This window comes from Vicia villosa, linkage group LG5, assembly GCF_029867415.1.
Source record: "Vicia villosa cultivar HV-30 ecotype Madison, WI linkage group LG5, Vvil1.0, whole genome shotgun sequence".
Classification (NCBI taxonomy): Eukaryota; Viridiplantae; Streptophyta; class Magnoliopsida; order Fabales; family Fabaceae; genus Vicia; species Vicia villosa.
In genome coordinates this window covers 119,195,641-119,220,658 of record NC_081184.1, presented here as the reverse complement: position 1 = coordinate 119,220,658, position 25,018 = coordinate 119,195,641, and the positions used below count along the sequence as shown (strand labels likewise).

At 36.6% G+C, this 25,018-nt stretch overlaps 1 protein-coding gene across 2 annotated transcripts in view; it reads left to right on the top strand.

Annotated features, from left to right (window-relative positions):
• Nucleotides 1-16,015: 16,015 nt before the first annotated feature.
• Nucleotides 16,016-25,018, top strand: part of LOC131602227 (transcription factor bHLH95-like) — a 67,375-nt gene continuing 58,372 nt past the window's right edge. The window contains exons 1-3 of one of the 2 annotated variants that reach the window (XM_058874275.1): nucleotides 16,016-16,347; nucleotides 16,904-17,392; nucleotides 17,559-17,696. In XM_058874275.1, coding sequence (XP_058730258.1) covers nucleotides 16,030-16,347; nucleotides 16,904-17,392; nucleotides 17,559-17,642 — 891 coding nt within the window. In that variant the 5' untranslated portion in view covers nucleotides 16,016-16,029 and the 3' untranslated portion in view covers nucleotides 17,643-17,696. Of the gene's footprint in view, nucleotides 16,348-16,903; nucleotides 17,393-17,558; nucleotides 17,697-25,018 lie in introns of those variants that run through there. The other variant, XM_058874276.1, reaches the window with a different exon arrangement.

Here is a 25,018-nt window from a genome sequence, read left to right as displayed (position 1 = left end):
GTCTTCTGAATATCGTCATCTTTCACACGTATCTGATGATACCCAGACCTCAGATCAATTTTGCTAAACACACGCGCTCCAACCAACTGATCCATCAAATCATCAATCCTCGGTAAAGGATACCGATTCTTGATAGTAACCTTGTTCAATTGTCTGTAATCTACACACAGCCTCATCGAACCCTCTTTCTTCTTCACTAGTAACACAGGCGCACCCCACGGAGAAACACTAGGATGAATGAATTTCTTCTCCAGCAATTCTTCTAACTGTTTCTTCAGTTCGGCCAACTCAGACGGCGACATACGATATGGTGCCATCGACACTGGACTAGTTCCCGGAATTAAATCAATAGAAAACTCCACTTCTCTTTCCGGTGGTAATTCGTTCACATCTTCTGGAAAAACTTCTGGAAATTCACACACAACAGGTAATTCGCTACTCGCCACTTTTTCTTTCACATTCATCAATGCGAACAACATAAACACTGTTGCACCATCCTCGATAGCCTCATTCACCTGTCTAGCTGTCATTTCCAGATTATCAGTGCTAACCTCTTCGGGAAAAATTACCGTCTTCGCAAAACAGTTGATATGAACACGGTTGAACTCCAACCAGTTCATTCCCAGGATTACATCGAGTTGTTTCAACGGAAGGCACACTAAGTCCATCCTGAATTCTCTGCCAAAAATGTCAACCGGACAATTCAAGCATGCAGACGAAGTAGTTACTGAACCCGACGCAGGAGTGTCAATAACCATACTTCCATTTATATCAGATATCTCAAGATTCAACCTCATAGCACAATCCAAAGAAATAAAAGAATGAGTTGCTCCAGTATCAATAATTGCAACTAAAGGTGTGCCATGAATGAAACACGTACCTTTAATCAGTCTGTCTTCTGGAGTAGTCTCTGACCCGGTCAAAGCAAAAACCTTTCCTCCCGATTGGTTCTTCTTTGGCTTGGTACAATTCGGACTAATGTGACCCTCTTCACCACAGTTGTAACAAGTCACACTCTTCCTCTTACAATCAGCAGCAATATGACCCACCTGGTCACACTTGTAACATTTCTTCTGATCATTCTTACACTCGTTCCGACGATGTCCCACCTCACCACAATTGTAACATCTGATACGAGCACTAGAATCTCCCCCACTGGGTTTCTTCCAATCAGCAGACTTACCTCTACCATATGGTTTACCTCTATCCATAGGCTTCTTCCCTTTTCTGTCAACTAACTCGCGAGAGTGAGATGACTTCAGCTTGATATTATCCTCCTCAAAAATCATGCTACAATCCACTAAGTCAACAAACCTCCGAATCCTCTGGTACCTAATACCCTGCTTGATCTCATCACGAAGACCATTCTCAAACTTGACACATTTTGAGAACTCACTGGCTTCATCATTGTTGTAGTGTACATAATACTTTGCCAGCTCCATAAACTTTGCAGCATACTCTGGTATCGTCATGTTACCTTGGACCAGCTCCAGAAATTCAACCTTTTTTCTGCCCCTGACATCCTCAGGAAAATACCTCCTCAGAAATTCCCTCTTGAATATAGCCCAAGTAACTTCTACACCATCAGCATCCAGTTCAGCTCTGGTTGCTAACCACCAGTCATCAGCCTCTTCAGATAACATGTGAGTGCCATACCTCACCTTGAGGTTCTCAGCACAATCAATGACTCTGAAGATCCTCTCGATCTCTTTGAGCCATTTCTGAGCACCCTCAGGATCATGTGTGCCCTTGAACAATGGAGGATTGTTCCTCTGAAAATTCCCCAATTGCCTATTAGCACCAATCCCTTCTCCTACAGCTCCCCCTCCAAGCACACCAGCAATCATGCCCAGAGCTTCAGCAATAGCATCATCATTTCTTCCACCTCTTCCAGCCATTACTCTGCTTAATCGCAAACAATTCAGTCAGAAACAAAAGTATCGACAAATAACTCGTATTAGTCGCATACACAGAAAGACTGACGCTAAGACTCTGGTCACAACGACCGACTATGTTCTGATACCACTATTGTAACACCCTTCTAAACCCCGCGGCAATTAAACAATTAAATCAGAGTTACATGCATAAGGGCGTCACAATTAATAAATAAAATAAAACAACATCTGTCATAGTCATGCATTCACTGAAGGAAAACGTCTTAACATAACTCATAAATCAAATAACTCATGTTTACACAGCGGAATAATCATCGACTAGCATCACATCATTAATGCTTCCAATCCTCAAAATAAATTAAACAAAAGAGAGTTAATGTCATAAACTTAAAAATAGCGTTCCCCAGTGTTACACCTATCAGAGCATGACCCGACGCTAACCGACACATTGACTCATGAGCTAATCCTCACCGAGTCGAAGCCGCTATCCTCAATCTGAAAAATATAGTGTAAGGGTGAGTCTCATTCGCAATTAACAAATATTATTGCATTATAAATAACAGTACATTAACAGTTATATTATTCACCCAACTCATCTATATCCAGATCGTCCATCAACATACATACACATATCATCACAATAATATAAGATTATACATATAGTCATGTTATCAAATCCAGGGAATGAATGCAACTGACTCTATGCATGTGGTACCAATCATTATCAATGGGGATCACCCACCGACCGATCTATCATCATCCAGATACGGCCCTGCCAGCACAAATTCCACACAATGGGAATTCTGCCATTCACTGAATCCTCTCATCATCTAGGATTCAGTCCTCTTCAATGCTTATGAATGCATGCAAACATATATATAACATACTTTCATCATCTCCACTCTATGAGTAGCATCATCTATACTCATTTCATCATCATCATCATTACTAAGCATGTTCATATATACATTAACATCATTCAATACAATCAATCATCAGTAAACCACAGAATCACATCACAAGGTTTACACAGTCTCAACAGCATACAAAACAGGTCTACAGATCGAAAGTTATACATCATTGAACTTTCCAGAAAATCACAAAACAGAATTTTACACATGCAGCGACCATACGCGTATCATAAGACCCATACGCATCTATACGCGTATCACCTTTCCCCGTACACGTATCATACGCATTTCATCAGAATCCAAAATGGCCTAAAAACCAACCCATACGCGTATCAGCCTTACCATACGCGTATCACCAGGACCAATTTCCTCTTTAAAAATTTCCATACGCGTATGAGCATCCTCATACGCTCCTCATACGCAAATCATCAGCACAGGGTATTTGGGACAGGGCACCTGCGTATCATACGCGTATAGCCCCTTGGGAGTGTCCCTCATACGCGTATGACTTCATCCCATACGCATATGACACTGTTCCATACGCGAAACACCAGAAAATGTCCAGAAACCTGCAATTTCGTAACAGTCCAAAACCCACTCGTTTCTACTCATACCAGTCCACGATTTTGAGTCTAAAACAGTCCAATTTTACGTTTTCATTCACAGGATTCATTCATACAAACTAATATATCATCATATATCAATCAACACATCCAAATCCTGAAATCTAACCCAATTCTTAGAACCCCAAAACCTATTTCTGACATACAAACAGAATTGACTCAACAACACAACTATTCATACACTATTCATCTATAATCACGATAAGAGATGATAATTGGAAGAGTCCCCCCTTACCTTAGCCAAATTCTTGCTCTTTGGTCTCTTCCTCTTTGTTCCTCTTCTATGTTCTTCGTGTTCCAACTTCTCTCTTTTCACGTTCTGTTCCTTCTTTCCCAATTCTAATTATTTTATGAAAAATAATATTAAATTAGTAAGGGCTTTACTACACCACACATCCTCTTCTTACTAATCTCACACATGGCCAAAATGCCATTAACCATCAATTTTCCATTATTTTCATAAAATCCATAATAATATTAATTATTGATCTAATATTCAAATTAAATTAAAATTAAAATTATACGGGTGTTACACCCAATATACTATATTCATGCTACTTAGAGTTATCAATTTATTGCCTGAAAACAATTTTTACCTTTTAATTCTATTAATTCATTAAACCATACTAAAGTAGCCAAAATGGTATAAGGTACTAGTATTAAACCAAACAGCATGGGCCCATTACAACTAAGGGCGCTCACCATAAAAGTTTGAGACCCACGTCCCTCACCTCTAGGGCGTCCGTCCCCAAGGCCCTCCCCACTAGAGGCGCCCGTCTCCACAATGCCAGGGAGTCCCACCTTGGCCACCATGTTGTGGCCTTAAATTGAAGGTACCTGCAACTTCCATTCTCTTGCGTTTTATCCAGTATCGATTATATTCATTGCTTAGTAAATCATATCACAAATATTTCCAGTCCATACAATCCTTTTTGGCTTCAATTCAATTAATAAAATTAACACAACAACTCAATATTCAGCAACAAATTAACAACTTAATCGATCATTAGGACAAATTCATCAACCTATCACAAAATTCCAGAACTAACCAACTTTTTCCACAATCAAACGAAGCAGCATCAAACAAATAATCCATGGTATCAATTAATATAATCCCAATCTCACATACAACTTATCGTAATCCCGGTTATAGAGATTAAACCTCACTCTTATCTTGGATTAGAGATCGCCTCTAATATTCGATCGAGTGCAAACCTTTGCCCTCTTTGTCTTTTCCCAGCAATCCTCAATCAATTCCTCTTCTGCTCAAAACCTCGTTCCTCTTTATCAGCAACTTCGTTTCACGATCTGTTTTCCAACAACTTCCAAAACCCTTATTTCTTTGTGCTCAGCAAAACCTAATACCTTTCCTTTTAATCCAATAAATCAAATAATAATAATATAGTTACTATTATTTCTTAATGGGCCTACTAATTGTACACCTACACATTGCTATATATACCACACCACAACTAAACCAAATTAAATAATAATATTATTACTAATATTATTTCTTTAACAAAATCAACTTTATTAATTCTCCGATTAATCGACTAAATAATCCAACTTTTAACTTAATAATTCCGATTGACATATCAATCCAATTAGTCTCTTCAAATAATATCGATAACATCCAATTCGACTAAATTCCGATAAATAAATCCTTAATAATTTAATTAAATAATTAATTAAATTTGGGGTGTTATAATATGCACTTGGGCGGTAAACGCTTGCTTGAGAAACTGCTTATTTGTGCACGGGAAAAAATAAATTTGATTGGCTGTAGTTGCTTTTAGGTGGAAGACGAATAATCAATCTTAAACAAGGTGTACACCTTGCGTTCGATTATTCATTGATGAAACAGATGTACATTCGATTACCCTTTTTCATCAGAGTTTTGATTAATGATTTACTTTAGCAAAAGACGAATAATCAACCTTAAACAATATGTACACCTTACATTCGATTATTCGAGGACAAAGTGGATGTACATCTGATTACCCTCTTTTAATCCAAGTTGTGATAAAAGTATTTTTTAACGGATGACAGACAATCGAACTTAAATAAGGTGTACATATTGCATTTGATTATTCGAGGACAAAACAAATGTACATCTCACTATACCTTTTTAATTTGAGTTTTGAAAAGTTTTCATCGGTTATTTGATTAAGTAAACTAAAATTTCTAAAGCTAATGCTTTTTAAATAATGAAAGAAATGAAACATTAGCAGGTAATAAATGAAATAAAAATAATTGAAGATTGTTAACCCACATTTTGTGAGTTAATACATATCTTTTTAATTTATAATTTAGTGCTATTTTTATGGTTGTCTGATTAGTTTATTTGGTTTATTTGTTGTTTTTATCGTATTAGTGGGGAGTACACTAGGTGCTCCCATTTGTTCGTTTAATGTTTATTTTGTGCGCAGAAGTTAGCAAATAGGCAAGCTGAGTCATGACTAGGAAAGTCAGAGGATGAGTTATAAGTGAGGAAGAATAAGTAAAAACAAAACACCAAGCTCACGTGGAAAGCAAGCAACAAAGGAATAGGAAGAAGCAATAAATGGAGTGAAAAACTCAAACGACACTAAAAATGATAGTGGAACTAATTCAAATTCATGGCAGGGCTTGCAGCGCTAAAAGACAAACTTCTGGTACGAAAGAACTCTACGCGTCGTCTGCACCTACTACATCAAATTGTCAATTTCGTCTTGTTCCCTCCCCTTGGTCGATAGTACGAAGATCCTCTTTTGTCTTGTTTGAAACAGTTCTGATTGCATTGGGCTGTGTGATATTCTTGATCCTAGGCCCATGATCCAAGATAGAAGAAAAACCTTAATTTCTTGGCCTATAAAAGGAGCTGGAAGCAACATTGGAAAGAGAAAAACAAGTATTACAAGTCATAGTTTCTTGAAGCATGTTGTAGATGAATGTTGTCATTTCCTCTCATCTCTCATTTAAGTGCTTGTTGATGAACACTTGTGCGACTGGAAGTTTCTCTTGAAGACCTAGCCATTTCAAGTATCACTTCAAGTTTCTCTTAGGTTATTTTCTTTTATGCAATTTATTGTCATAAGATGAATCTCTTGAGAAACATGTTCATGATCTGTACTCAGTTCACCATGAGCTAAACTTCTTTTAGTTGAGTTACGTGAAGTTAATGTTATAAGTGTGTTTATGTTATATATGTGTTGAGTAGTGCATGCTTTACCATGCGTTTATAATTCCAATACTTGTTTCTATGATTGATCACCTTAGAATGTAGGCAAATGCTTATTGTTGTGAGAGATCCAAGAACAAGTGGACTTCATGAGTAAACATAATTGAAAGAGTATAATAGAGATATTTACTTGAATTAGTAGCTTAGAAATAAGAAACCACAATCATTAAGGAAGAACAAAACTTTTAATAGACATGTATTGGGGTTACAAGTGAATATTAGAGATTTGTTTTTCTTGCCCTTTTATGTATGATGTTGATTTATGTAGAGATTCACTACTTTAGATCCTTCTGACTCTGCATGTCACGACCTCACACAACTTTAGCATATAAACACACCATAATATGTTAATGGATCACTCAACTATATTTATCTCATCACTTTTACAACACCTTATTCGTTTTATCTTATTTGCAAATCACAAGAAAACTGGATATAATACCATCATCTATTGTTAATTTTCTCTCTACTTATGCTTAAAGTGAAATAATGGTTTAAATACAAAGTCATATCTAAGTAATACGCTCCCTGTGGGAACAATACTCTTATACTTATTACTTGCTGCAATCAAAACATGTATACTTGCATGTGACACCTTTGAGAATCGAACAAAGGTAACAAGAGGTGGATAAAAAATAGGGGAGTGAAAATTTACTTTCTACATATCAATGGGCCTTTGAACCCACTTTTTAGTTCAAAGATAAATAAATTTAATTTCTCTTGCCACCCATACACATTCTTCCATACCTTGCGCGAAATTTCCAAAATGCTCCTTGTTTTCATGGGAAGAGAGAAAATTGTGATAATTTGAGAAGATATTTTGTCCACTTTGCCATCTAGTACAATTTATTGTCATTTTTAAATATTAAAAAAATGCATTATCAAACAAATTAATTTTTTATGAAAATTAATAAATTTCTGATTTTATTTATTGTGACTAACAAAATACCTTGATAAAAAGGATTTAACCCGAATAAAATGCGAACACCCACAAATGTGAAAACAAATGAGCATATCAAACTCACATACCCATAATAGCCCTATGATTTAACCTAAACTAATTAACTTATATGATTCCAGGTAAATGCACATTCAATCATCCAAGGCGGGGTATGAATGGACAAACGGGGGGATTGAAGTGGAATAAGAGCAATGAAAGTTCCACTATGTTATAGATCTCTAAGTTATCTTCCCAACACAAATAACAATGTTTGGTGTTGAGATACGAAACTCAAGATGCACTCTGATTAGTTCCCTAAAAATTTGTACATCAGTAGTCTCGATTAGCGAGCTCAAAGCGAGACAAGTTAGAATGTAGAGTTTTCCAAATTCATCATTCTTCTCTTGGCCCTTTAAAAGTGACATGGCTCGCTTAGCAAGCCTGGCGTCGCTAAGTGAGTAAACCAGACAAAACTCACTTCAATCCAAAATTTCCGGCCATTCCCAAGATGACACCATACACATAACATAACTTACATCTTACTTTCATATTGTACTGTCATGTTTCTAAGATGATAATATATCACAAACAGTCATACAAACATGATATTTAATAATCATAAGATAGTTAGTTGAACCAGCTTTCTGTCGCGGGACAAAAAATACTCGTGCGAATAAACACTTGAAATTTAATAAAGTCGCCAATGAAGTTTTGTTTTAAAGAGAAAACGTTAATAAAACCCCAAATGAACAAAAATATGGTCGTCGCAACCAAAGTAGATGTACGTCTGATTATCCTTTTTCATCCGAGTTTTGGTTAATGATATATTTTAGCGGAAGATGAATAATTGACCTTAAACAAGTTGTACACCTTGCATCTGATTATTCAAGGACAAAATGGATGTACATCTGATTACCCCTTTTCATCCAAGTTGTGATTAAAGTATTTTTTAACGGATGATAAATAATCGAACTTAAAAAAGGTGTATACATTGCATCTGATTACTCGAGGACAAAGCGGATGTACATCCGATTATATCTTTTTAGTCTGAATTTTGAAAAGTTTTCATCGGTTATTTGATTAAGTAAACTAAAAATTCTAAAGTTAATGCTTCCTAAAATGAAATATTAGCAGACAATAAATGAAATAAAAATAATTGAAGGTAACAAGAGGTGGATGAAAAAAATAGGGGAGTGTGAATTTACTTTCTACATACCAATGGGCTTTTGAGCCCACTTATTAGGTCAAATATAAATAAAGACAATTTCTCATGCCACCTATATACACTCTTCCAGACCTTGCGCGAAATTTCTAAAATGCTCCATGTTTTTCAGAGATGCATCCCCGGACGCACCAAAAACCATTTTTTTCTAAATAAAATTCGGAGATGCATAACCGAAGTCATTTTAATGGTATGTTCAGAGATGTATCTCCGAACAAACATTTTTTTAAAAAAAATAGTTCGAAGATGCATATTCGAACTAGGCGAGCATATTTAAAGCTCACACCATACCCTTCCCTCTTCTCATTCTTTACATTGAGAAAAACAACTTCCTCTCTACCTTAAAATACTCATTTAAAGTTTCCATTCAAGATCAAGTTTTGAAGCTACATTTACTTGTTTCTTACCATTCCCAACTCCTTATACCTATTTCATTCAACAACAAAGCTTTTTAATCCCTCACCAACACATTTTTTAGTAAGTATTTCATTTAGTTTATTTTAATTTTTGATGAATGTATTAGCTCAAATATTTTAGTTTTAATGTATTACATAGCTCAAATAGGTTAGTGTTAGTATTTTGAGCTCCTGGAGGATCAGCAGGCATTGAAGGACCGTGTCAGTGATGTGTAGCAGAACTGTCATAATATTATGCGACTTACACATCAGAGCAATGAGTCTGGAGTGTTTGTGAGAGGTGGAGATGAAGCGGTCGCCCTAGTAAAGTCCATTCTTTGTGAGGCACAAAGTGTCATGGCTTACCGTAGGCAGAGGATGAACCAAAATGTTAGGATTAGGAATAAATATTAAGGTATTTTGATTGTATCTTAATTAATTTTAATCGACTTTTAGAATCATGGTTGTACTAATATATTCGGTTTCTATAATATTTGGTTTCTATAAAATTCGTTTTTATTAATCATTGAAACAAATAACATTTTTAATCAAATTGAAATTAGTTTGGATTGAAAACACCACAATACTTGAAAACTCATTATGGAAAAATTGCACAGACTAAAATTCGGAGATGCATTTTCAAACAAATTTCCTTAAGAAATGTGGGGGTTGTTTGATTATTTTAATGCCAAAAGGTGAATTCGGAGAGACATCTTTAAATATTTTTTGGCAAAGAAATTGTATTTAATGTGTTCAAAGATACATCTTCGAATTCATCCAAAAACATTTTTGGATTTTCAGGGGTGCGTCCCATAAAGCCAAGGGTGGGATGAAAATTGTCTAAATAAAAGGAAGTGTAATTGTACATAGATGGCAGTTGCAAACAAGATGGACTCAAATTTTGAAGAAGGATCCAAGCCCAAACAATATAAAAACGTTAATCCATCCATACTAGTTACAACTATAAAAGTAAAATAAAATAAAAAACCAAAATGTTGTCTTTTCAACACTAGAAAACAAACCATTAATTATTTTTTAATACCATTGGCTTTTCAAAAAATAAAACCAATAATTTTTTAATAGCAAAAACGTAATAATATCATCTTTTTCCCAGAAACTAGGAAAACACTTCTCTCTTTTCTCAAGAATAATAAAACGTCACTCTTGTTGTTTTGGCTATTGTGTTGTTATCAAAATGCTTTCAAAACGCTGAGCTTTCCATCTTTCTTACAATGTGTTTGATAAAAGTTTTCAATCAATTTCCTTCATTTTTTTTGCTTCATTTTTTTGTTTTTTGATTTGATGAATGTTATTGATGGTGATGAGCTATTGAGAGTGATATTGTGTTGATTTTGTTGGTGTTGTTGATGGTGGATGTTGGAGATGATGAATGCTATCAAAGATGAAGGTTGGTTGTTATGTTGAATGGTGTGTGATTGTGGTTAATGAAAGAGGTGCTGGTGTTGGGTGATGAATGCTTGAAGATGGTTATGTTGTGTGTTAAGGAAGATGGATGTTATGTTTGCTATGGAGGAAAAGGGTGATGGTGAAAATATTGTGTGAATGTTGTTGGAGAAGAATGAAAATGGTAGTGATTAATAAGTGGGAAAATGGCGATGGTGAGAGGATGATGCTATGGTTTTTTTTGTTATCCTCCCCCCTTTACATTGTTCACGTTTTCTAATTTTAGTGTGAAATTATGCAATGAAAATTGGTTGTCCTTTTTGTCTTTTAGTGAGATGAAAATGAGAGTGAGGAGAAAAATGTGAGTGAGAGTGTGTGAGTGAGGGTGTATGAGAAGAATATGTGAAAAGTGTGAGTAATGAAACTTATTAAGTTTATTTTGTCCTTAAAGTGAGAAATTGAGATAATTTGAGAAGATATTTTGTCCATCATCTAGTACAATTTATTTTGTCATTTTAAATAATAAAAATATATTATTAAACAAAATAATTTTTATGAAAATTATTAAATTTTTCCTTTTATTTATTGCGACTAACAAAATACCCAGATAAAAAGGATTTAACCCGAATAAAATGTGAACGTCCGTGAATGCGATAACAAATAAGCAAACCAAACTCACATACCCGTAATAGTGTTCATTAAACAGACCCAAATCTAAAAACAACCTTTCCAATTTTACACGCAATTGAAAATTGCTCCAACCGGACTGTCTGCAAAAATCCACTATTATTTTGTACAAAATAAAACAAAGTTGGTTGTCTGAAAAATTAAAATGCTCAGATCAATAATTTAGGGTACGACATTTTCCAATTCATTTGACCGTGTCTCATTTCAAGTTACGAAATTCAAGATATGCTAATTTCAGTGCCACAACAATTTTGCATATTAGCATAGCTCGCTAAGCAAATTATCCACTGCTAAACGAGAAACTCTGCGACTTTTCTCAAAAATCAGTGTTCTAACACCATATTCAGCACCCCAATCCACCATAAATTCAACCCTAACATATACTAACACACTCGGGGAATCAAAACATATACAAACCAACACATGCAAGTTCGAAATCATACCATATAAACATGCATCAACAATCTAGCAAACTCTTACTCACTAAAAGCAACATTGCAAGAATCATGTGGAAAACCTATCATACAAGGTGCTAAGACTAACTAAGAAACCCACATTTAAAACTCACAAATTCTGATCTTGATGATGAGGAGATGATGTTAGTCTAGCTTGCCTTGATGTTAGTCTGGCTTGAATCATGAACCTTTCTTCTTTTCCCTCTCTCAATTTCATTTTCCATCTCCATATTTTGCTTCTCTACTTTCTCTCTCATTTTATATTTTTGGGAAGGAAAGAGAAGAATGATAATACTGAAGGTTTCCTCTAAAATTATGGTTTTTAAAAGATAGAATGGTGGAATTTACTTTTTTACCCTTGCACTTATGTCAATATACAACTATGACATTAGTCCAAGAGTTTGGGAATTAGTGTTTTACTCCCATAATTAATCGCTAATTAAATGTGTTATACTTAATTAGTAATTAGGAATAGTGGTACAAATTTAGGCATAAGGTTGGGTTATTACATCCTTCCCTTAAATTAAAATGTGTCCTCGGATTTCATTTAAACTAGAGCGTGAAACGCTTCTTACACTTTCTTCTTTGGCTAACACTGGACTCCATCTAGAAGTGACTCCTAGACATTTTGCATAATTCCCTGATATACTTGAGCTTCTAGTACCTCCTTATAGAAAAACTTCATTTTTTACGAGTTCTCTAATCCTTCTTGGTCTACTGGTCCTTCCACTTTTGTACAAATTCTACCACTTCCGACGCACCAATCTAATCTGCTTGGTTACAAAGTCTTCCAGGATCCAAACTCTTCTTTTATTACACTGAGCCTATGAAGCTTCATAAATCACCACACTTTACTCTTGTTGGATACTCTTCATCCTTCAATCTTTCCATTTTAAATCCAAGTTACACGTCAAAAGTTTTCGAACTTCGATTCATCTTCTGGCCTTAGTTGGAAAACACCTCGGATTAAATACCACACAACCAAATGATCCCAACTACAGATAATTCCTCTATATTGATAACCTTACACGTGGTCTTTGTCAGGTAAGAAAGGGGGTGATTTTGGTCAACTTATCCACAACCACCCATATCAAAATATGAATGCCTAGTGCAAAAGGTAAAGCCACAACAAAAATTTATCGAGATATATTACTTAATTCCATCTAGCATCTTCAATGGTTATAACATATCACTCAACTCTCTATCTCTCTCTCTCTCTCTCTCTCTCTCTCTCTCTCTCTCTCTCTCTCTCTCTCTCTCTCTCTCTCTCTCTCTCTCTCTCTCTCTCTCTCTCTCTCTCCGTGTACTAATTTCCACGGGCTGACGCACTGAACATCTAATCACACACAAACCATAGTGTCTCTTTTATACTAGTTCACCAACATTACTCCTCTAGATTTTGGTGGATCCTTAAGATACTGGAGTGAACGGAAACATTTATCTGATGAGTTTCATAGGAAGATGCTTCCAATCAAAACAAAATCTCGTGGATACTCCATCCATCACTAACCACAAGCTTATCTAATTTTTCTTTGTCTCCTGCGCTACTCTAATTTCAATGGCCACCTAATTATTGAAATCATGCGCGTTTCCCTTATCTCTATAGTCCTATTAGCTTCATTACCCGATTGCAATTGACTCTCCACTACAAATAATTTATTCTCGGTGTACGTCCCATAGAATTTGTGCTCGAGTCTTCTTATGTTTCTGAAGATGGCCCCTTTGTATCAGCTTCTCAACCTCCTACTTAATTTGGTGACAATCTTTGGTGTGATGACCTCTCACCTTATGTTATTTACACCACTTGTCTGTATCCACTCTCATCATGTTCTCCTTGGGCGGATTAGGTTCAGGGAGGATATTTGTATAGAAAACTTATTGTAGAATCCTTTTTCGCCTTGTGTTCAGCAGGGTGAGATATTTGTATGGTCTTCGATTTGTTTTGAGCCACATTTTCTCTTGGGGGAGCTTGATCCTCAGGCTTCCTTTTTCTTCCAGATTCTGACTTTACCACTCCCTTCAATTTTACATATCTAAACCTATTCTCCATATGAATTACGTCCCATTTGATGTAAAATTCGGTTGCGCCATTATTTCCTTCATTTTCATTTTCGATTTTTGATCTAAGGAATCATTATAGTGACCCGCATAAAGTCCGTTCTGAAACGGCCCCTACAAACATCTTTTGATTCGGATGGGCGACCTTGATGGTCTCTTCATTAAAATGATCTAGGTATTCTTCGAGAGACTCGGCATACCCCTGGTGGACTTTTCAGATGCTTGTGGTAGACACATTCTTGTGTCTGTTGGCAAAAAATTAATGTATCATTTTTCTCGCCAAATCCTCGTAGTTGATTATGGAAAATATGGGGAGGCTCATGTACCATCATAATGTGATATATTTTAATGTTCCCTCAACCAGCTTTCTCTTTGTCAAGTCGTTAGCTTCGATGATGGCCATCTAATTGTTGACCATTATGATTTGCTTATGTAGATTGTTCCTTCCATTATATGTGGACAACTAGGGAGACTTGAAATTATCTAGGACTTGATCGTCCCATATTTCCATGGTCAATAACTACGGGTCAATTGGGTCTTCCAAGTCATCATCTTCTAGTTAGGGTTGGTGTTGATTTTGTAGCCAGGCGTGAAAGCTACCATGCATCAATTTGTTTTGTTGGTGAAAGTTTTCCACAACGGCAAGTAGTTTCTCCATGGTGGCTTGTGATTCTTGATTGATCTTGCCCGCCCTTGTCCTGTAATAATGATTATGCCATTGGTTTGAAAATTTATCTGGCCCCATGGTGGGTGCTAAATCTACACGCTAAGAACAATGATTGAATAACTCATATGATGCTTGTCAAAAAGAGCCACAATAGATGACTTGGTCGTATCAAATTAATCTATTTTTTTTTGTTTAAAGTAAGTTCATTTTATAGTGACCCCCTCCTCATATGAGGCAAGGGATAACAAAATAGTTTAATTATATTCAACGGTCATAATAGTCGAATGTTCTATCATTATAATGTTCATAAAAGTGCATATGGGGTATCTCGACCATGAGGTAACCTATATCGCATCTCTTGGGATATATCAACTTTAGGACAACCTATATGACATCTCTTGGGGTATCTCAACCTTAGGACGACTTATATGGTGCATAGAGTTTATTGAAGGATTGAATTTGTCTCACACATACACTTGATTCACCTCCTTGCACTTACTAGCTAGTTCCGGGATGTAGACATAAATTTATATAAGTTTATTAATTAAAAAATTAAAATTTTCAACCAATATAACCTACACTACCAAATAAACTCAAGGTAACTAATTTTTTTATTAAATTTAATAATGTGAGAATAACTTCTCCTGGAAAAATATACTTATAACTTCTTCTTCTAAATCTTTTAATCAGTTGTTGTTAAACTCAAGATAATTAAAAATTATATTAAATTTTTTTAATTAGTTGTTGTTAAACTCAAGATAATTAAAAATTATATTAAATTTTTTTAATTAGTTGTTGTTAAACTCAAGATAATTAAAAATTATATTAAATTTAATAACTTAATAATAACTTCTAGAAAAAATATATTTATAGCTTCATCTAGATCTTTCAATTAGTGGTTATTTTCAGATAATATAATTCTAGAACTCCCTAACTAAATAGGAATAGAAAATGCTTATCTAGGTGGATAGGATTGAAGTGTATTTTAATGTCGACATCACAATGGTAAATAAAATACCATCAAAACTATTTATTAATTATATAATTATATTCATTGTTTAAATAATTAAAAATAAAATTTTAAAATTAGTCATTTTAATATGTCGGTGTCCAAATGCAAGGAACAAGCATGATTTTTACAAAACTGCTATTAAATTTTCCAAAATAACGGCCACACGCAGTAATTTCAATAAACCACTTTAACACAAATCATGCATGTAGTGTTAGTATTATGTGGTGAGGTCCTAATATCTTAAGGAAAAGTTACATTTGTTGTACACATTTTTAAATTTTGATTTGTTTTTTTTTAATGATAAATATCAATATGATTAGTTTATAAGTATTTGTCACGTAAAGAAAAACAACTGTATTATGAATAAATTTTGAATGCTTCTATACTAAGTTCTCCATTTTTATTTATTTATTTAATACTATTTTTCTTAGTAGCTTCCACAAAACTCTATTGTATTTCTATATAAATATATTAATTCTCTTCTATTTTTTCTAACATCTTCTGTCTTTCTTATACTCTATTTCTTTCTCAAAGATAAACATGACCATAAGTGAAAATCAATTGTTGAATGATCTCACAAATTCTAAAATCATAGGCGAGAGTAGCAAACAAAAGTTAAATATGAAATCATTGAACCATAAAGAAGGTCCTAATGAAGGAGAAGTTCGTGTGAATAAAAAACGAAGCAGAGATAAGGCTGTGATTAGAAGTGAGAATGATACAAATGGGGGAGGGAAAGATGAAAAGTATCGTGATCCAGATCATGAAATGCATATTTTGACTGAAAGAGAAAGGAGAAAGAAAATGAGTAACATGTTCTCTAGCCTTCATGATTTGCTTCCTGAACTACCTTCTAAGGTAATTTCATTTTCTTCTTCAATTAGTTTTCGGGTAATCATTGCATAATCAAATAGATTTTGTAGTATATATTTTGCCGAGACATCACTTATTTTGAACTAAATAGATTAGTAATTTCAATTATTTGAAAACAAATGTTTATTTTCTCCGTTGAACTTTATCTAATGATCAATGTCATGGTTACCATATTTTTCAATTTGGACAAATAGAAATTATTAAAGGACAGAAATATCTCTATTTTTCAATATCTATTTTAATTTTTATTAACGACTATGTTAAAAAAATAATATTAACCAAACTCGGATAACCATAAATGATGAATTTTTCTTTCTTGAGCATGACCCACAAAATCCCTTATCTAACTAGAGTTATTTAAGGGTGAAAGAAAATATTCAATTATTTCGTGCACTATGTACACTAAATTTTCTAAATAAACCAACTCAAACATTTTTTGTTATCATAGTTTGTAGAAATCTAACCTAGATATAATGCGAGACTTGAATCAATTGTTATCATATTTACTAATTAAAATTCTTATTTTGAATATTTTTTATAGGCTGATAAATCAACAATTGTGGATGGAGCAGTGACACAAATAAAAAATCTACAACAACTTATTGAAAAGTTAGAAAAGGAGAAGCAAGAAAAGCTGAAATATATATCCCTATTTGAAAGTGAGCCATCATCTGTGATAAAAAAATCAAATTGGCGGCCATATGAACCAAGGGAAACAATCAAAGCTGATCAAAGATCCTTAAGTTATAATAATAACTTGCCTACTGCTGCAATTGTACCTTCATATCCTAATTCAAAAGCCTTATCATTATCGGCACCTCCATCACAACAAGTAGCTTTTCAAACATGGACTTCTCCAAATGTCGTCACAAATATATGTGGCGATGAAGTACAATTCTCCATATGCGCTACTAAAAGGTCAGGTCTTTTGACACAAATTTCTTTTGTGTTGGAGAAATATATGATTGATGTTGTATCTGCCAGCATTATGTGCAACAGAAATGGAAATTTCTACATGATTCAAGCACATGTACGTTTCAAACCCGATCTCTCTCGTCTTTATGGCTTATACGTGATATCTGAGTAAACTTGTTGAAATTACAATATTGTGGTACCAAACAACTATAATAGTTTACTAAATCATAAAAAGAGTTATTTTGCATGAATAACTTAATTGAATTATGTTAATTTTGCAGGCAAGGCAAGGTTCACATGACACAAATTTAATGAAGGAAATTTACCAGCAAGCAGCTAGAGAGATTATGATGTGGATCTCTTAAATTTTAGATTATTGAACTTGTCTTTGTATATTCCATATGAATTTTAATTTAGTTTTTTTCCTCCAAAAATCGTTAGAAATGATCAAACTTGCATGATTATCTTAAGACCAATCAAGTGTAATATTTCTTTTTTATGAAATTATTATGGTAGTTTTCATTTGAGACAAAATTAATGGTGCTTAAACTAGTTTTTATATATGCTATTTGTGTTTGCTTTTCTAATATAAATTTCATAAATTCTACTTAAGTTAAATAAATTTATTTTAAAAACTAAAAAATTGAAACATACCAATTTTTGTCATTTGAAATACATCAAGATGATTATGGTAAAAAATTATATATGCTATGACTTAGATTATTAAACCTCAAGACCTTTTTTTTTGGAAAAATATTTAAAAAATCTATACTTTAAGAAATACAACGTATAATATCTTCCTTCGTACCAAAATAAGTTTATAGTTATTGTAGTTGTTTGAAAGCATGGTGTTTATCACCAAAGTTATAAAAACCTAATTTCTAAATAGTGTCTTTGTCCATTAAAGAATAGAATTCGACATCTAATATAGAGATTTAGAAATTAACCAAGAGCTCAAGTCCATAAATAATAAAAGAATAACATCGTTAGTAAATACCTTTTAGAAAAAGGGTAAAATGGGCATTTCTCAAGACAACTATTTTTAAGTTCCACTTGATGAGAAAAAGCCTAATTTTCCGTCCTTATTCTCTTTCCTCAACTTAGAAAATAAAGTGGAGAGGAGAAACAAGAGGGGAGTGAGGCGTAGCCTTTGAGGAAGAAGGATGAAAGGATTGATCAAGTCCAATTGTTATTGCATGTTCAACTGGGAGTGAATTCTTGAGTAGAAACATCAAGAAAGTTGTAATCGTCCTCATTATTCCTTAATCACCACTTTGAAAGGAATTACCAGGTTTTCATCAAAGGTGGGTTCTAGTTAAGATTCAAATTGGGAACTACCACCAAATAGGAAATCCATGATGAGTGGAAGGGAAATAGTTCATGAATTCTTGATCTTTTACTTGATTGTGATAATGCATGTTCATGTGTGTACTACTCAAAAAGTACAAGTGTGTGTGTGTTACGTCTACAATGGCAGGGAGACTTAGAGGCCTTTGTAGGTATATTATATTGTATGGTGTTTAGGGTTTGCTCACAACGGAGAGAAGCCCTGTACAATGGTTTTAGGATCCTACTCACGTGAGGTTAAAGGCTTTGTGGATGAGTTATCGGGGGTGATCATCTGAGTTGTGATCTTGATAAGCGCAACACTTTAAAGTGTAATGACATGTGCATTTTCCCTTGAGGAAAAAAATATTTATAAAGGCCTATAGGACATAAGTTTTTCTTGGGAATGGTCACTGCCCACTCAGTCAATGATGGGTTGTTGAATACTTGTTTATAAGGGAAACGTGGGTCCGTTGATGACATTGCCTTCTCTCTACCCAAGAAACGTCTTATCCCACATCTACCGTGATTGGACGATAGAAAATCCCCAGGGCGAGGCGATACCTCCCTTTGAGAAAAATTCCATCATCGCCTCTTGTGAGGCGTACTAAAGGCATCACCATAGGTGGGGCCTTTTACAATTATAACACTACATAATCCCTCAAGCAAGAAGCCTTTGATGGAAGACAAATTGTTTTTGGAGACAACTTAGGGGATTATCCTGAGAATCTGCATTCCCTTAGGCGAGGCCTCAATTATTATTGGGAACCCGAGTCCCTCGTGCATAGTAATGTGTAGCCTGATTGAAGAAAACATAAATACCTTAGACGTGGCGTTAAACCTCTCGAGAGGGACTTCCAATCAAGACCTCAAACAATACTTATGATTAATTCTCTCAAGCGGGACATTGATCGCGCCTCTTAGGCATGATTCTTGAGTTTAGTCCCACCCGAGGAGACATTAAGTTCCTCAGACGAGAGTTTATTTTTCTTGTGGAGTCTAAGTCCCCCAGGCACAATAATATGTAGCTCAACTGAAGAGATCATAAGTCCCTCAGACTAGCATATAACTTCTTATTTGAGACTTCAAATCAAGCGCTTAGGCAAGAATTGTGACCAAGTATCTCGGACTAGGCAATAGTCACTCCTCTTAGGCTTGATTCTTGTGTATGATCCCACCTATGGTGATGCTCGCGTGACGCTGAGGGTACGATGTGCATGTCCATGTGACGCTGTCATTTGTTGCATTTTTTACATGTTCCTTGGCATCAAACTGCATGGTCGGCCAATAGTAATCGACGTGCAGAGCCTTTCAGGATAGGGATTTACCACCGAAGTGTTGGGCGTTTATGCATTAGTGGATGTTGTGCATGATGTGGGGGACCATGCTTTCTTTGACACATTTGAGAAGTGGGTGTTGAATCCTCGTCTATAGAGTTTGTTTTTTACTAGGATATGTGAGCAGGCCCTGCGTCTTATAGTGCTGGCTTCCTTGGGGTCTTAAAGCAGTTTGCCGCAGGCAAGAAAATTGAAGACCGGGGTCATCTAACAATGATTGTCTCCGGTGGCGTTGATATTGAGGATGGTCGACAGTTTCTCGATGCTTGGTCGGGGAAGGATTTCGTGGATGACTGACTTGTTTCCCCTTTTCTTTTTCGTGTTGTCGAGTTTGGATAGGACGTTTGCCCATACGTTATGTTATCGAGGGACGTGTTTTATTTCTACGGTGGTGAAGACAACCATTTTTTCTTTTACTAGAGTGCTGTACTTGGATAGATTTTCATTTTTGACCTGGTATTCTCCTCGCACTTAGAGGGCGACGAGATAGGAGTCAGTGCATATTTCTTTCTCTTATGCTTCTAGGTCTTTGGACAACCGAAGCGAGGAAGGCTTCATATTCTGCTTAATTTTTGGACGTTGGAAAGGTTAAGGCCAGTGAGACCTCGACTAGGATGCCTTCCCTGTTTTCGAGAATGATTTCGGCCCCACTCTGGAAGCTCCGTTTACGAAGATGATCCATTTATGAGTTCCTTGTACCGGGGCGGCGGGCAGAGTCATCTCGGCGACAAAGTATTCCAGGACCTGGACCTTTAGGGCTTTCCTGCTTTCCTATTTGACATTGAATTCAGAGAGCTCCAACGACCATTTGAGCACCCGGACCGTCCGGCCATGTCTAGTCATCCCAATAGTTGTTTTACCGGTTGGTCGGTTTGTACAACAATGGTATGGGCGAGGAAGTAGTGCCTTAGTCTTCTTGCCGCGTTCATGAGGGTCAGCGCTACCTTCTCCATACGCTGGTATCGGTGCTCGAGACCTTGTAAGGCCTTACTTTTAAAATATATTGGTTTTTGACCTTCGGGAGTTTCCCGAATGAGGACTGCGCTGACACCCTCGTTGGCGGCCGCGAGGTAGAGATAAATGATTTCCCCGCTGTTGGGCCTGGTAAGGGCCGGAGGTTTGGATAAGGCTTGCCTGAGGTGGAGGAGGGCTTGCTCGCACTCTTCCGACCATTCAAAGGTCGTTTCCTTCCTTTGAAGTTTAAAGAAGAGGAGGGCATGTTGGGTAGATTTTGCCACGAAGCGAGATAGGGACGTGAGCCTCCTGCTTAACATCTAGATTGAATTTTTAGAGTTAGGCGTGGGGAGCTCGGAGAAGGCCCTGCACTTGTCAAGGTTGAATTTGATTCCTCGTTCTGTTAGATAGAAGCCGAGGAATTTTCCTGCTCGTACCCCAAACGTACATTTTTCTGGATTGAATAGCATTTTACATTTTTGTGCTTGGTAGAACACTTTCTTCAGGTGGGCAGCGTGATCATTATCCTCTTAGGATTTAACGATTATGTCATCCATGTAGACTTCAAGCATGTCTCTGATTTCTCCCTGGAAAACTTTATTCATCATTCACTGGTATGTTGCTCTGGCGTTCTTTAGTCTAAAGGGCATCACGTTGTAGCAATAGTTTCCCGATTCGGTCATGAAAGACGTATATTTTTTCCCCCGTTTGCCATGGGGATTAAGTTGTAACAATATTATACGTCCATACACATACACATGCGCCATTTTCTATGACTCTTTTTCACGAATACAGTGTTGAAGAGCTAAGTGGTGTACTTGGCTTCGGAAATGAAATTAGCAGTTAATAAATTCATAACATCCTGCTCGACAACCTCCATTTTTTCAGGGACTGTCTGTGTCTACTTTGAGCTACGACTCTAAGGGCCGAGTCTACAATTAAGTGACGGCGTGTAGTTTTTGGATCTAATCTGGGAATGTCGGCAGCGCACCACACAAACAAATCAATATTTTCTCTGAGGCAAGCTTTGAGTTGTTTCTTTGCAAGGTGTGGGATGTTTGCCCCGACCTTTACCCCTTTGTTAGGATCGTCTTTGAGGAGGATGAGTTTGAAATCAGCGTCGGGGATGGGGTGCATGGGTCTATGCCCTCCCTGTTGTCGGGGTTGGTTGATGAATCTTTAATTTCCTTCTGGTCTCTGAAGTTGTCTTTGAAGAATCGGTTGTCGAGGTCGATGGAGTCGGCACGTACGTGGCAATGGCTTGGGATCTTCCGAGCTTTCGGGAGGCCCAATTTCTTGCCTGGAGCGATGATATAGTTCAGACCCTTGGAGGATGTTTCAAAACACCTTCGTGCGGCTTCAATGTCTCTGTGGAGGGTGGCCACGAGGCCCTTAAACGTGTGATACTTCATTTTGAGGTGGACCGTGGATGGTACAGCCACGAGCTCGACGAGGTCCGGTCTTCCAAGGATACACTCGTATAAGGAATGGCAATCAATTACCAGGAATTGGACTATGATGGCCCTGGTCGTTTCTGCCGCAGAATGTCACTATGAGTTCGACGAAGCCCCAAGGTATGGTGACGGCCCCGTTGAAGCCTTGTAGGTTAGAGCCTACGCAAGGCGTCAAATGGGTTTCTTCTAGCTGGAGTGTCGAGTAGATTTGTGAATACACGATGTCTAACGAACTTCCTTAGTCGACCAATATGCATCGTACGTCAAAGTTGGCCATATGAGCATGAACGAGCAACATAATGGTTGCGTTGGGCAAATCGCCCAGGAGTTCTTTTTTGTAGAAAGTTATTGGAGTGGAAGTTCCCTAGATCACGTCGAGGGTAGATTTCTCAGCCGAGGTCGAGGTGATTAACTCCTCAAACTTTATCTTTACTGAGTAGAGTGTCATCTTGCCTCCTCCACCCCTAGAGATTACCATGGCAGAAGGGAAGTTTTCCCAAGGGTTGTGCGTAACCAAGTAGGTAGGAAATGACATCTGATCGGGGATTAAGAAGTCTTCGGGATGTGTGATGCTGAGGGTGACGGACATGGATCCGCCCGCGTCAGGAGTCTTATCCTCAATACTCGTTGTTTCTTGGGCCTTTGGACGACCATCTTCTTTCTTCTTCGTGTACTGATTCAAGTGGTCGTCTTTGATAAGTATTTCTATGGCGTCCTTCAAATGGACGCAATCTTTTGGTGTTATTCTCGTGGCTCCTATGGAACCGAAAATACTTCGTCTTGTCTATATTTGGTTTGGTCGGGGTATGTCGAGGAAAACGTACTCTTTCCTGTTTAAACTCGGCATTGATGCAGTTGGACATGATTTTCTCCCTTGAGACGGGCAAGAGGGTATAGTCGTGAAAACGGTCAAGCGGCCCTTTGTAGTCTCGAGGGTTGCGGCTTTTGTCTTCTTTCTTTCTGTTTCCCCCTCGACGGGATGCCGACAGGTCGTCGGGTTTTGTCGATTTGGTGTTCTCCTAATGTCGAGCGTCGCATGCTGTATTGGCTGCCTCTTTCTCTTCGTATTGGATATACGCTTAGGCGTTGAGGAGGAGAGCGTCTAGGGAAGAAGGACTCTCTATGCCGATTGCTTTGGAAAAATCACTGCACGGGGCGAAGGCCGCGTTTGAGCAAGTACTTCTTCATATCGTCTGTTGTAGAGACTTGGACGGCCTATTTATTGAACCTGTTGATGAAGGTGTTAAGTGCCAAAATGTACTTATTTTGTATATATATTTTGTTGCACTTATCAATACATTTTGTTAATACCGTTCGAATAATACCTCATTTTGTGTATAAATACGTATACTTTGTGAATAGATGTATTTTCATATACTTTTATACTTTTTGATAGTTTTCTATTCATTTTGTGGGTATTGAGGCGTATTTGGAGCATGAGCAATAACTTGGCGAAGACACGGCTTCAAACGCGCGATTTTGAGCGACGGAATCAATTCATTCGGTGGTTAAGGCTCAAAATAAGGATGATAAAAATCATAAATTTGACGGCCATTTATTCATTGTTAGATAGGAAATTGAATAAGCTTTCCAACGCTTCGAACCGGGCACAAATCGGAGTTACGGTTCTCAAGTTACGCCTTTTTTTTACTAAAAGCTGTTTTTTCAAGTCAGCAGTTTGGGCGCGATGTGCGCTCCTACGCGCGACGCGCGTTGGAAAAAACTCAAAATTGCATAAATAGGCCGAAATAAAATTTTTTAGGTTATGTTTTGGGTATTTTTGAACCCCAACTCATCTTAGGTCATTTTTGGGTAGATTTAGCTTGGAAACACCATTGGAGCTTGTAATCGGATGATCGGAGGTCGAATTTCTCATCGATTGGTGTTGACAAACCAAGAAATGTTTGGTTCCTCTTCTTCTCTTCTCTTTGTATTTCTCTTTTGGTGAGTTTGTATGTAAATTACTATAAACCCATGGATGTTTGTTGCTTTTTCTACTAGTTGTATAAAGTTTGCTTTACAAATCTTAATCGGTGTTTTCTAATCTTTTTGCTTAAATGCTTTGGATTTGTGTTGTTGTAGAAATAGACATCACAAATCTTGATTAGGGGGATATCTGTTAGCTTTTGATTCTAGACATAAGATTGGGGTTGACATCCACATAATATCTGAGTTTAATGTCTCTATGTTGTTCGATCGGTTGAGACATCGTCGAAAGAGCAATATAGTTGAATTCCCGTTGGTGTTGCAGAAATGGACATTGATGTGAGGGATATGTGGTGATTCTGATGAGTATTGTAGATTGAGTACGGCGGAGTGATAAATCTAAGTTTGTGAGGAGTAGTTTAGATTCAAACCAGATAAGCTATTCTCTATCAAGAATGAATTCTTTTGTGTTCATATGTTATATTTTTCCTTCTTACTTAAAACCCATTGAACCCAAACTCAAGAACTAAGAATCCGTCGAACGGCGATTCAGTAGCACTAATCTCTGTGGACACGATAAATTCCCGGATAAATATTTCCAAAAACTTTTGTTGCTTCTTGGGACGCCTCTGACTTTGGGTGGCCCCTGGAAGTCGTGAAGTATCTGGAGAAGATGCTCCCCAGTTGCCTCCACGATGTTATGAAATCGTTAGGGAGACTCTTATGACAAGTCATCGCTCCCTT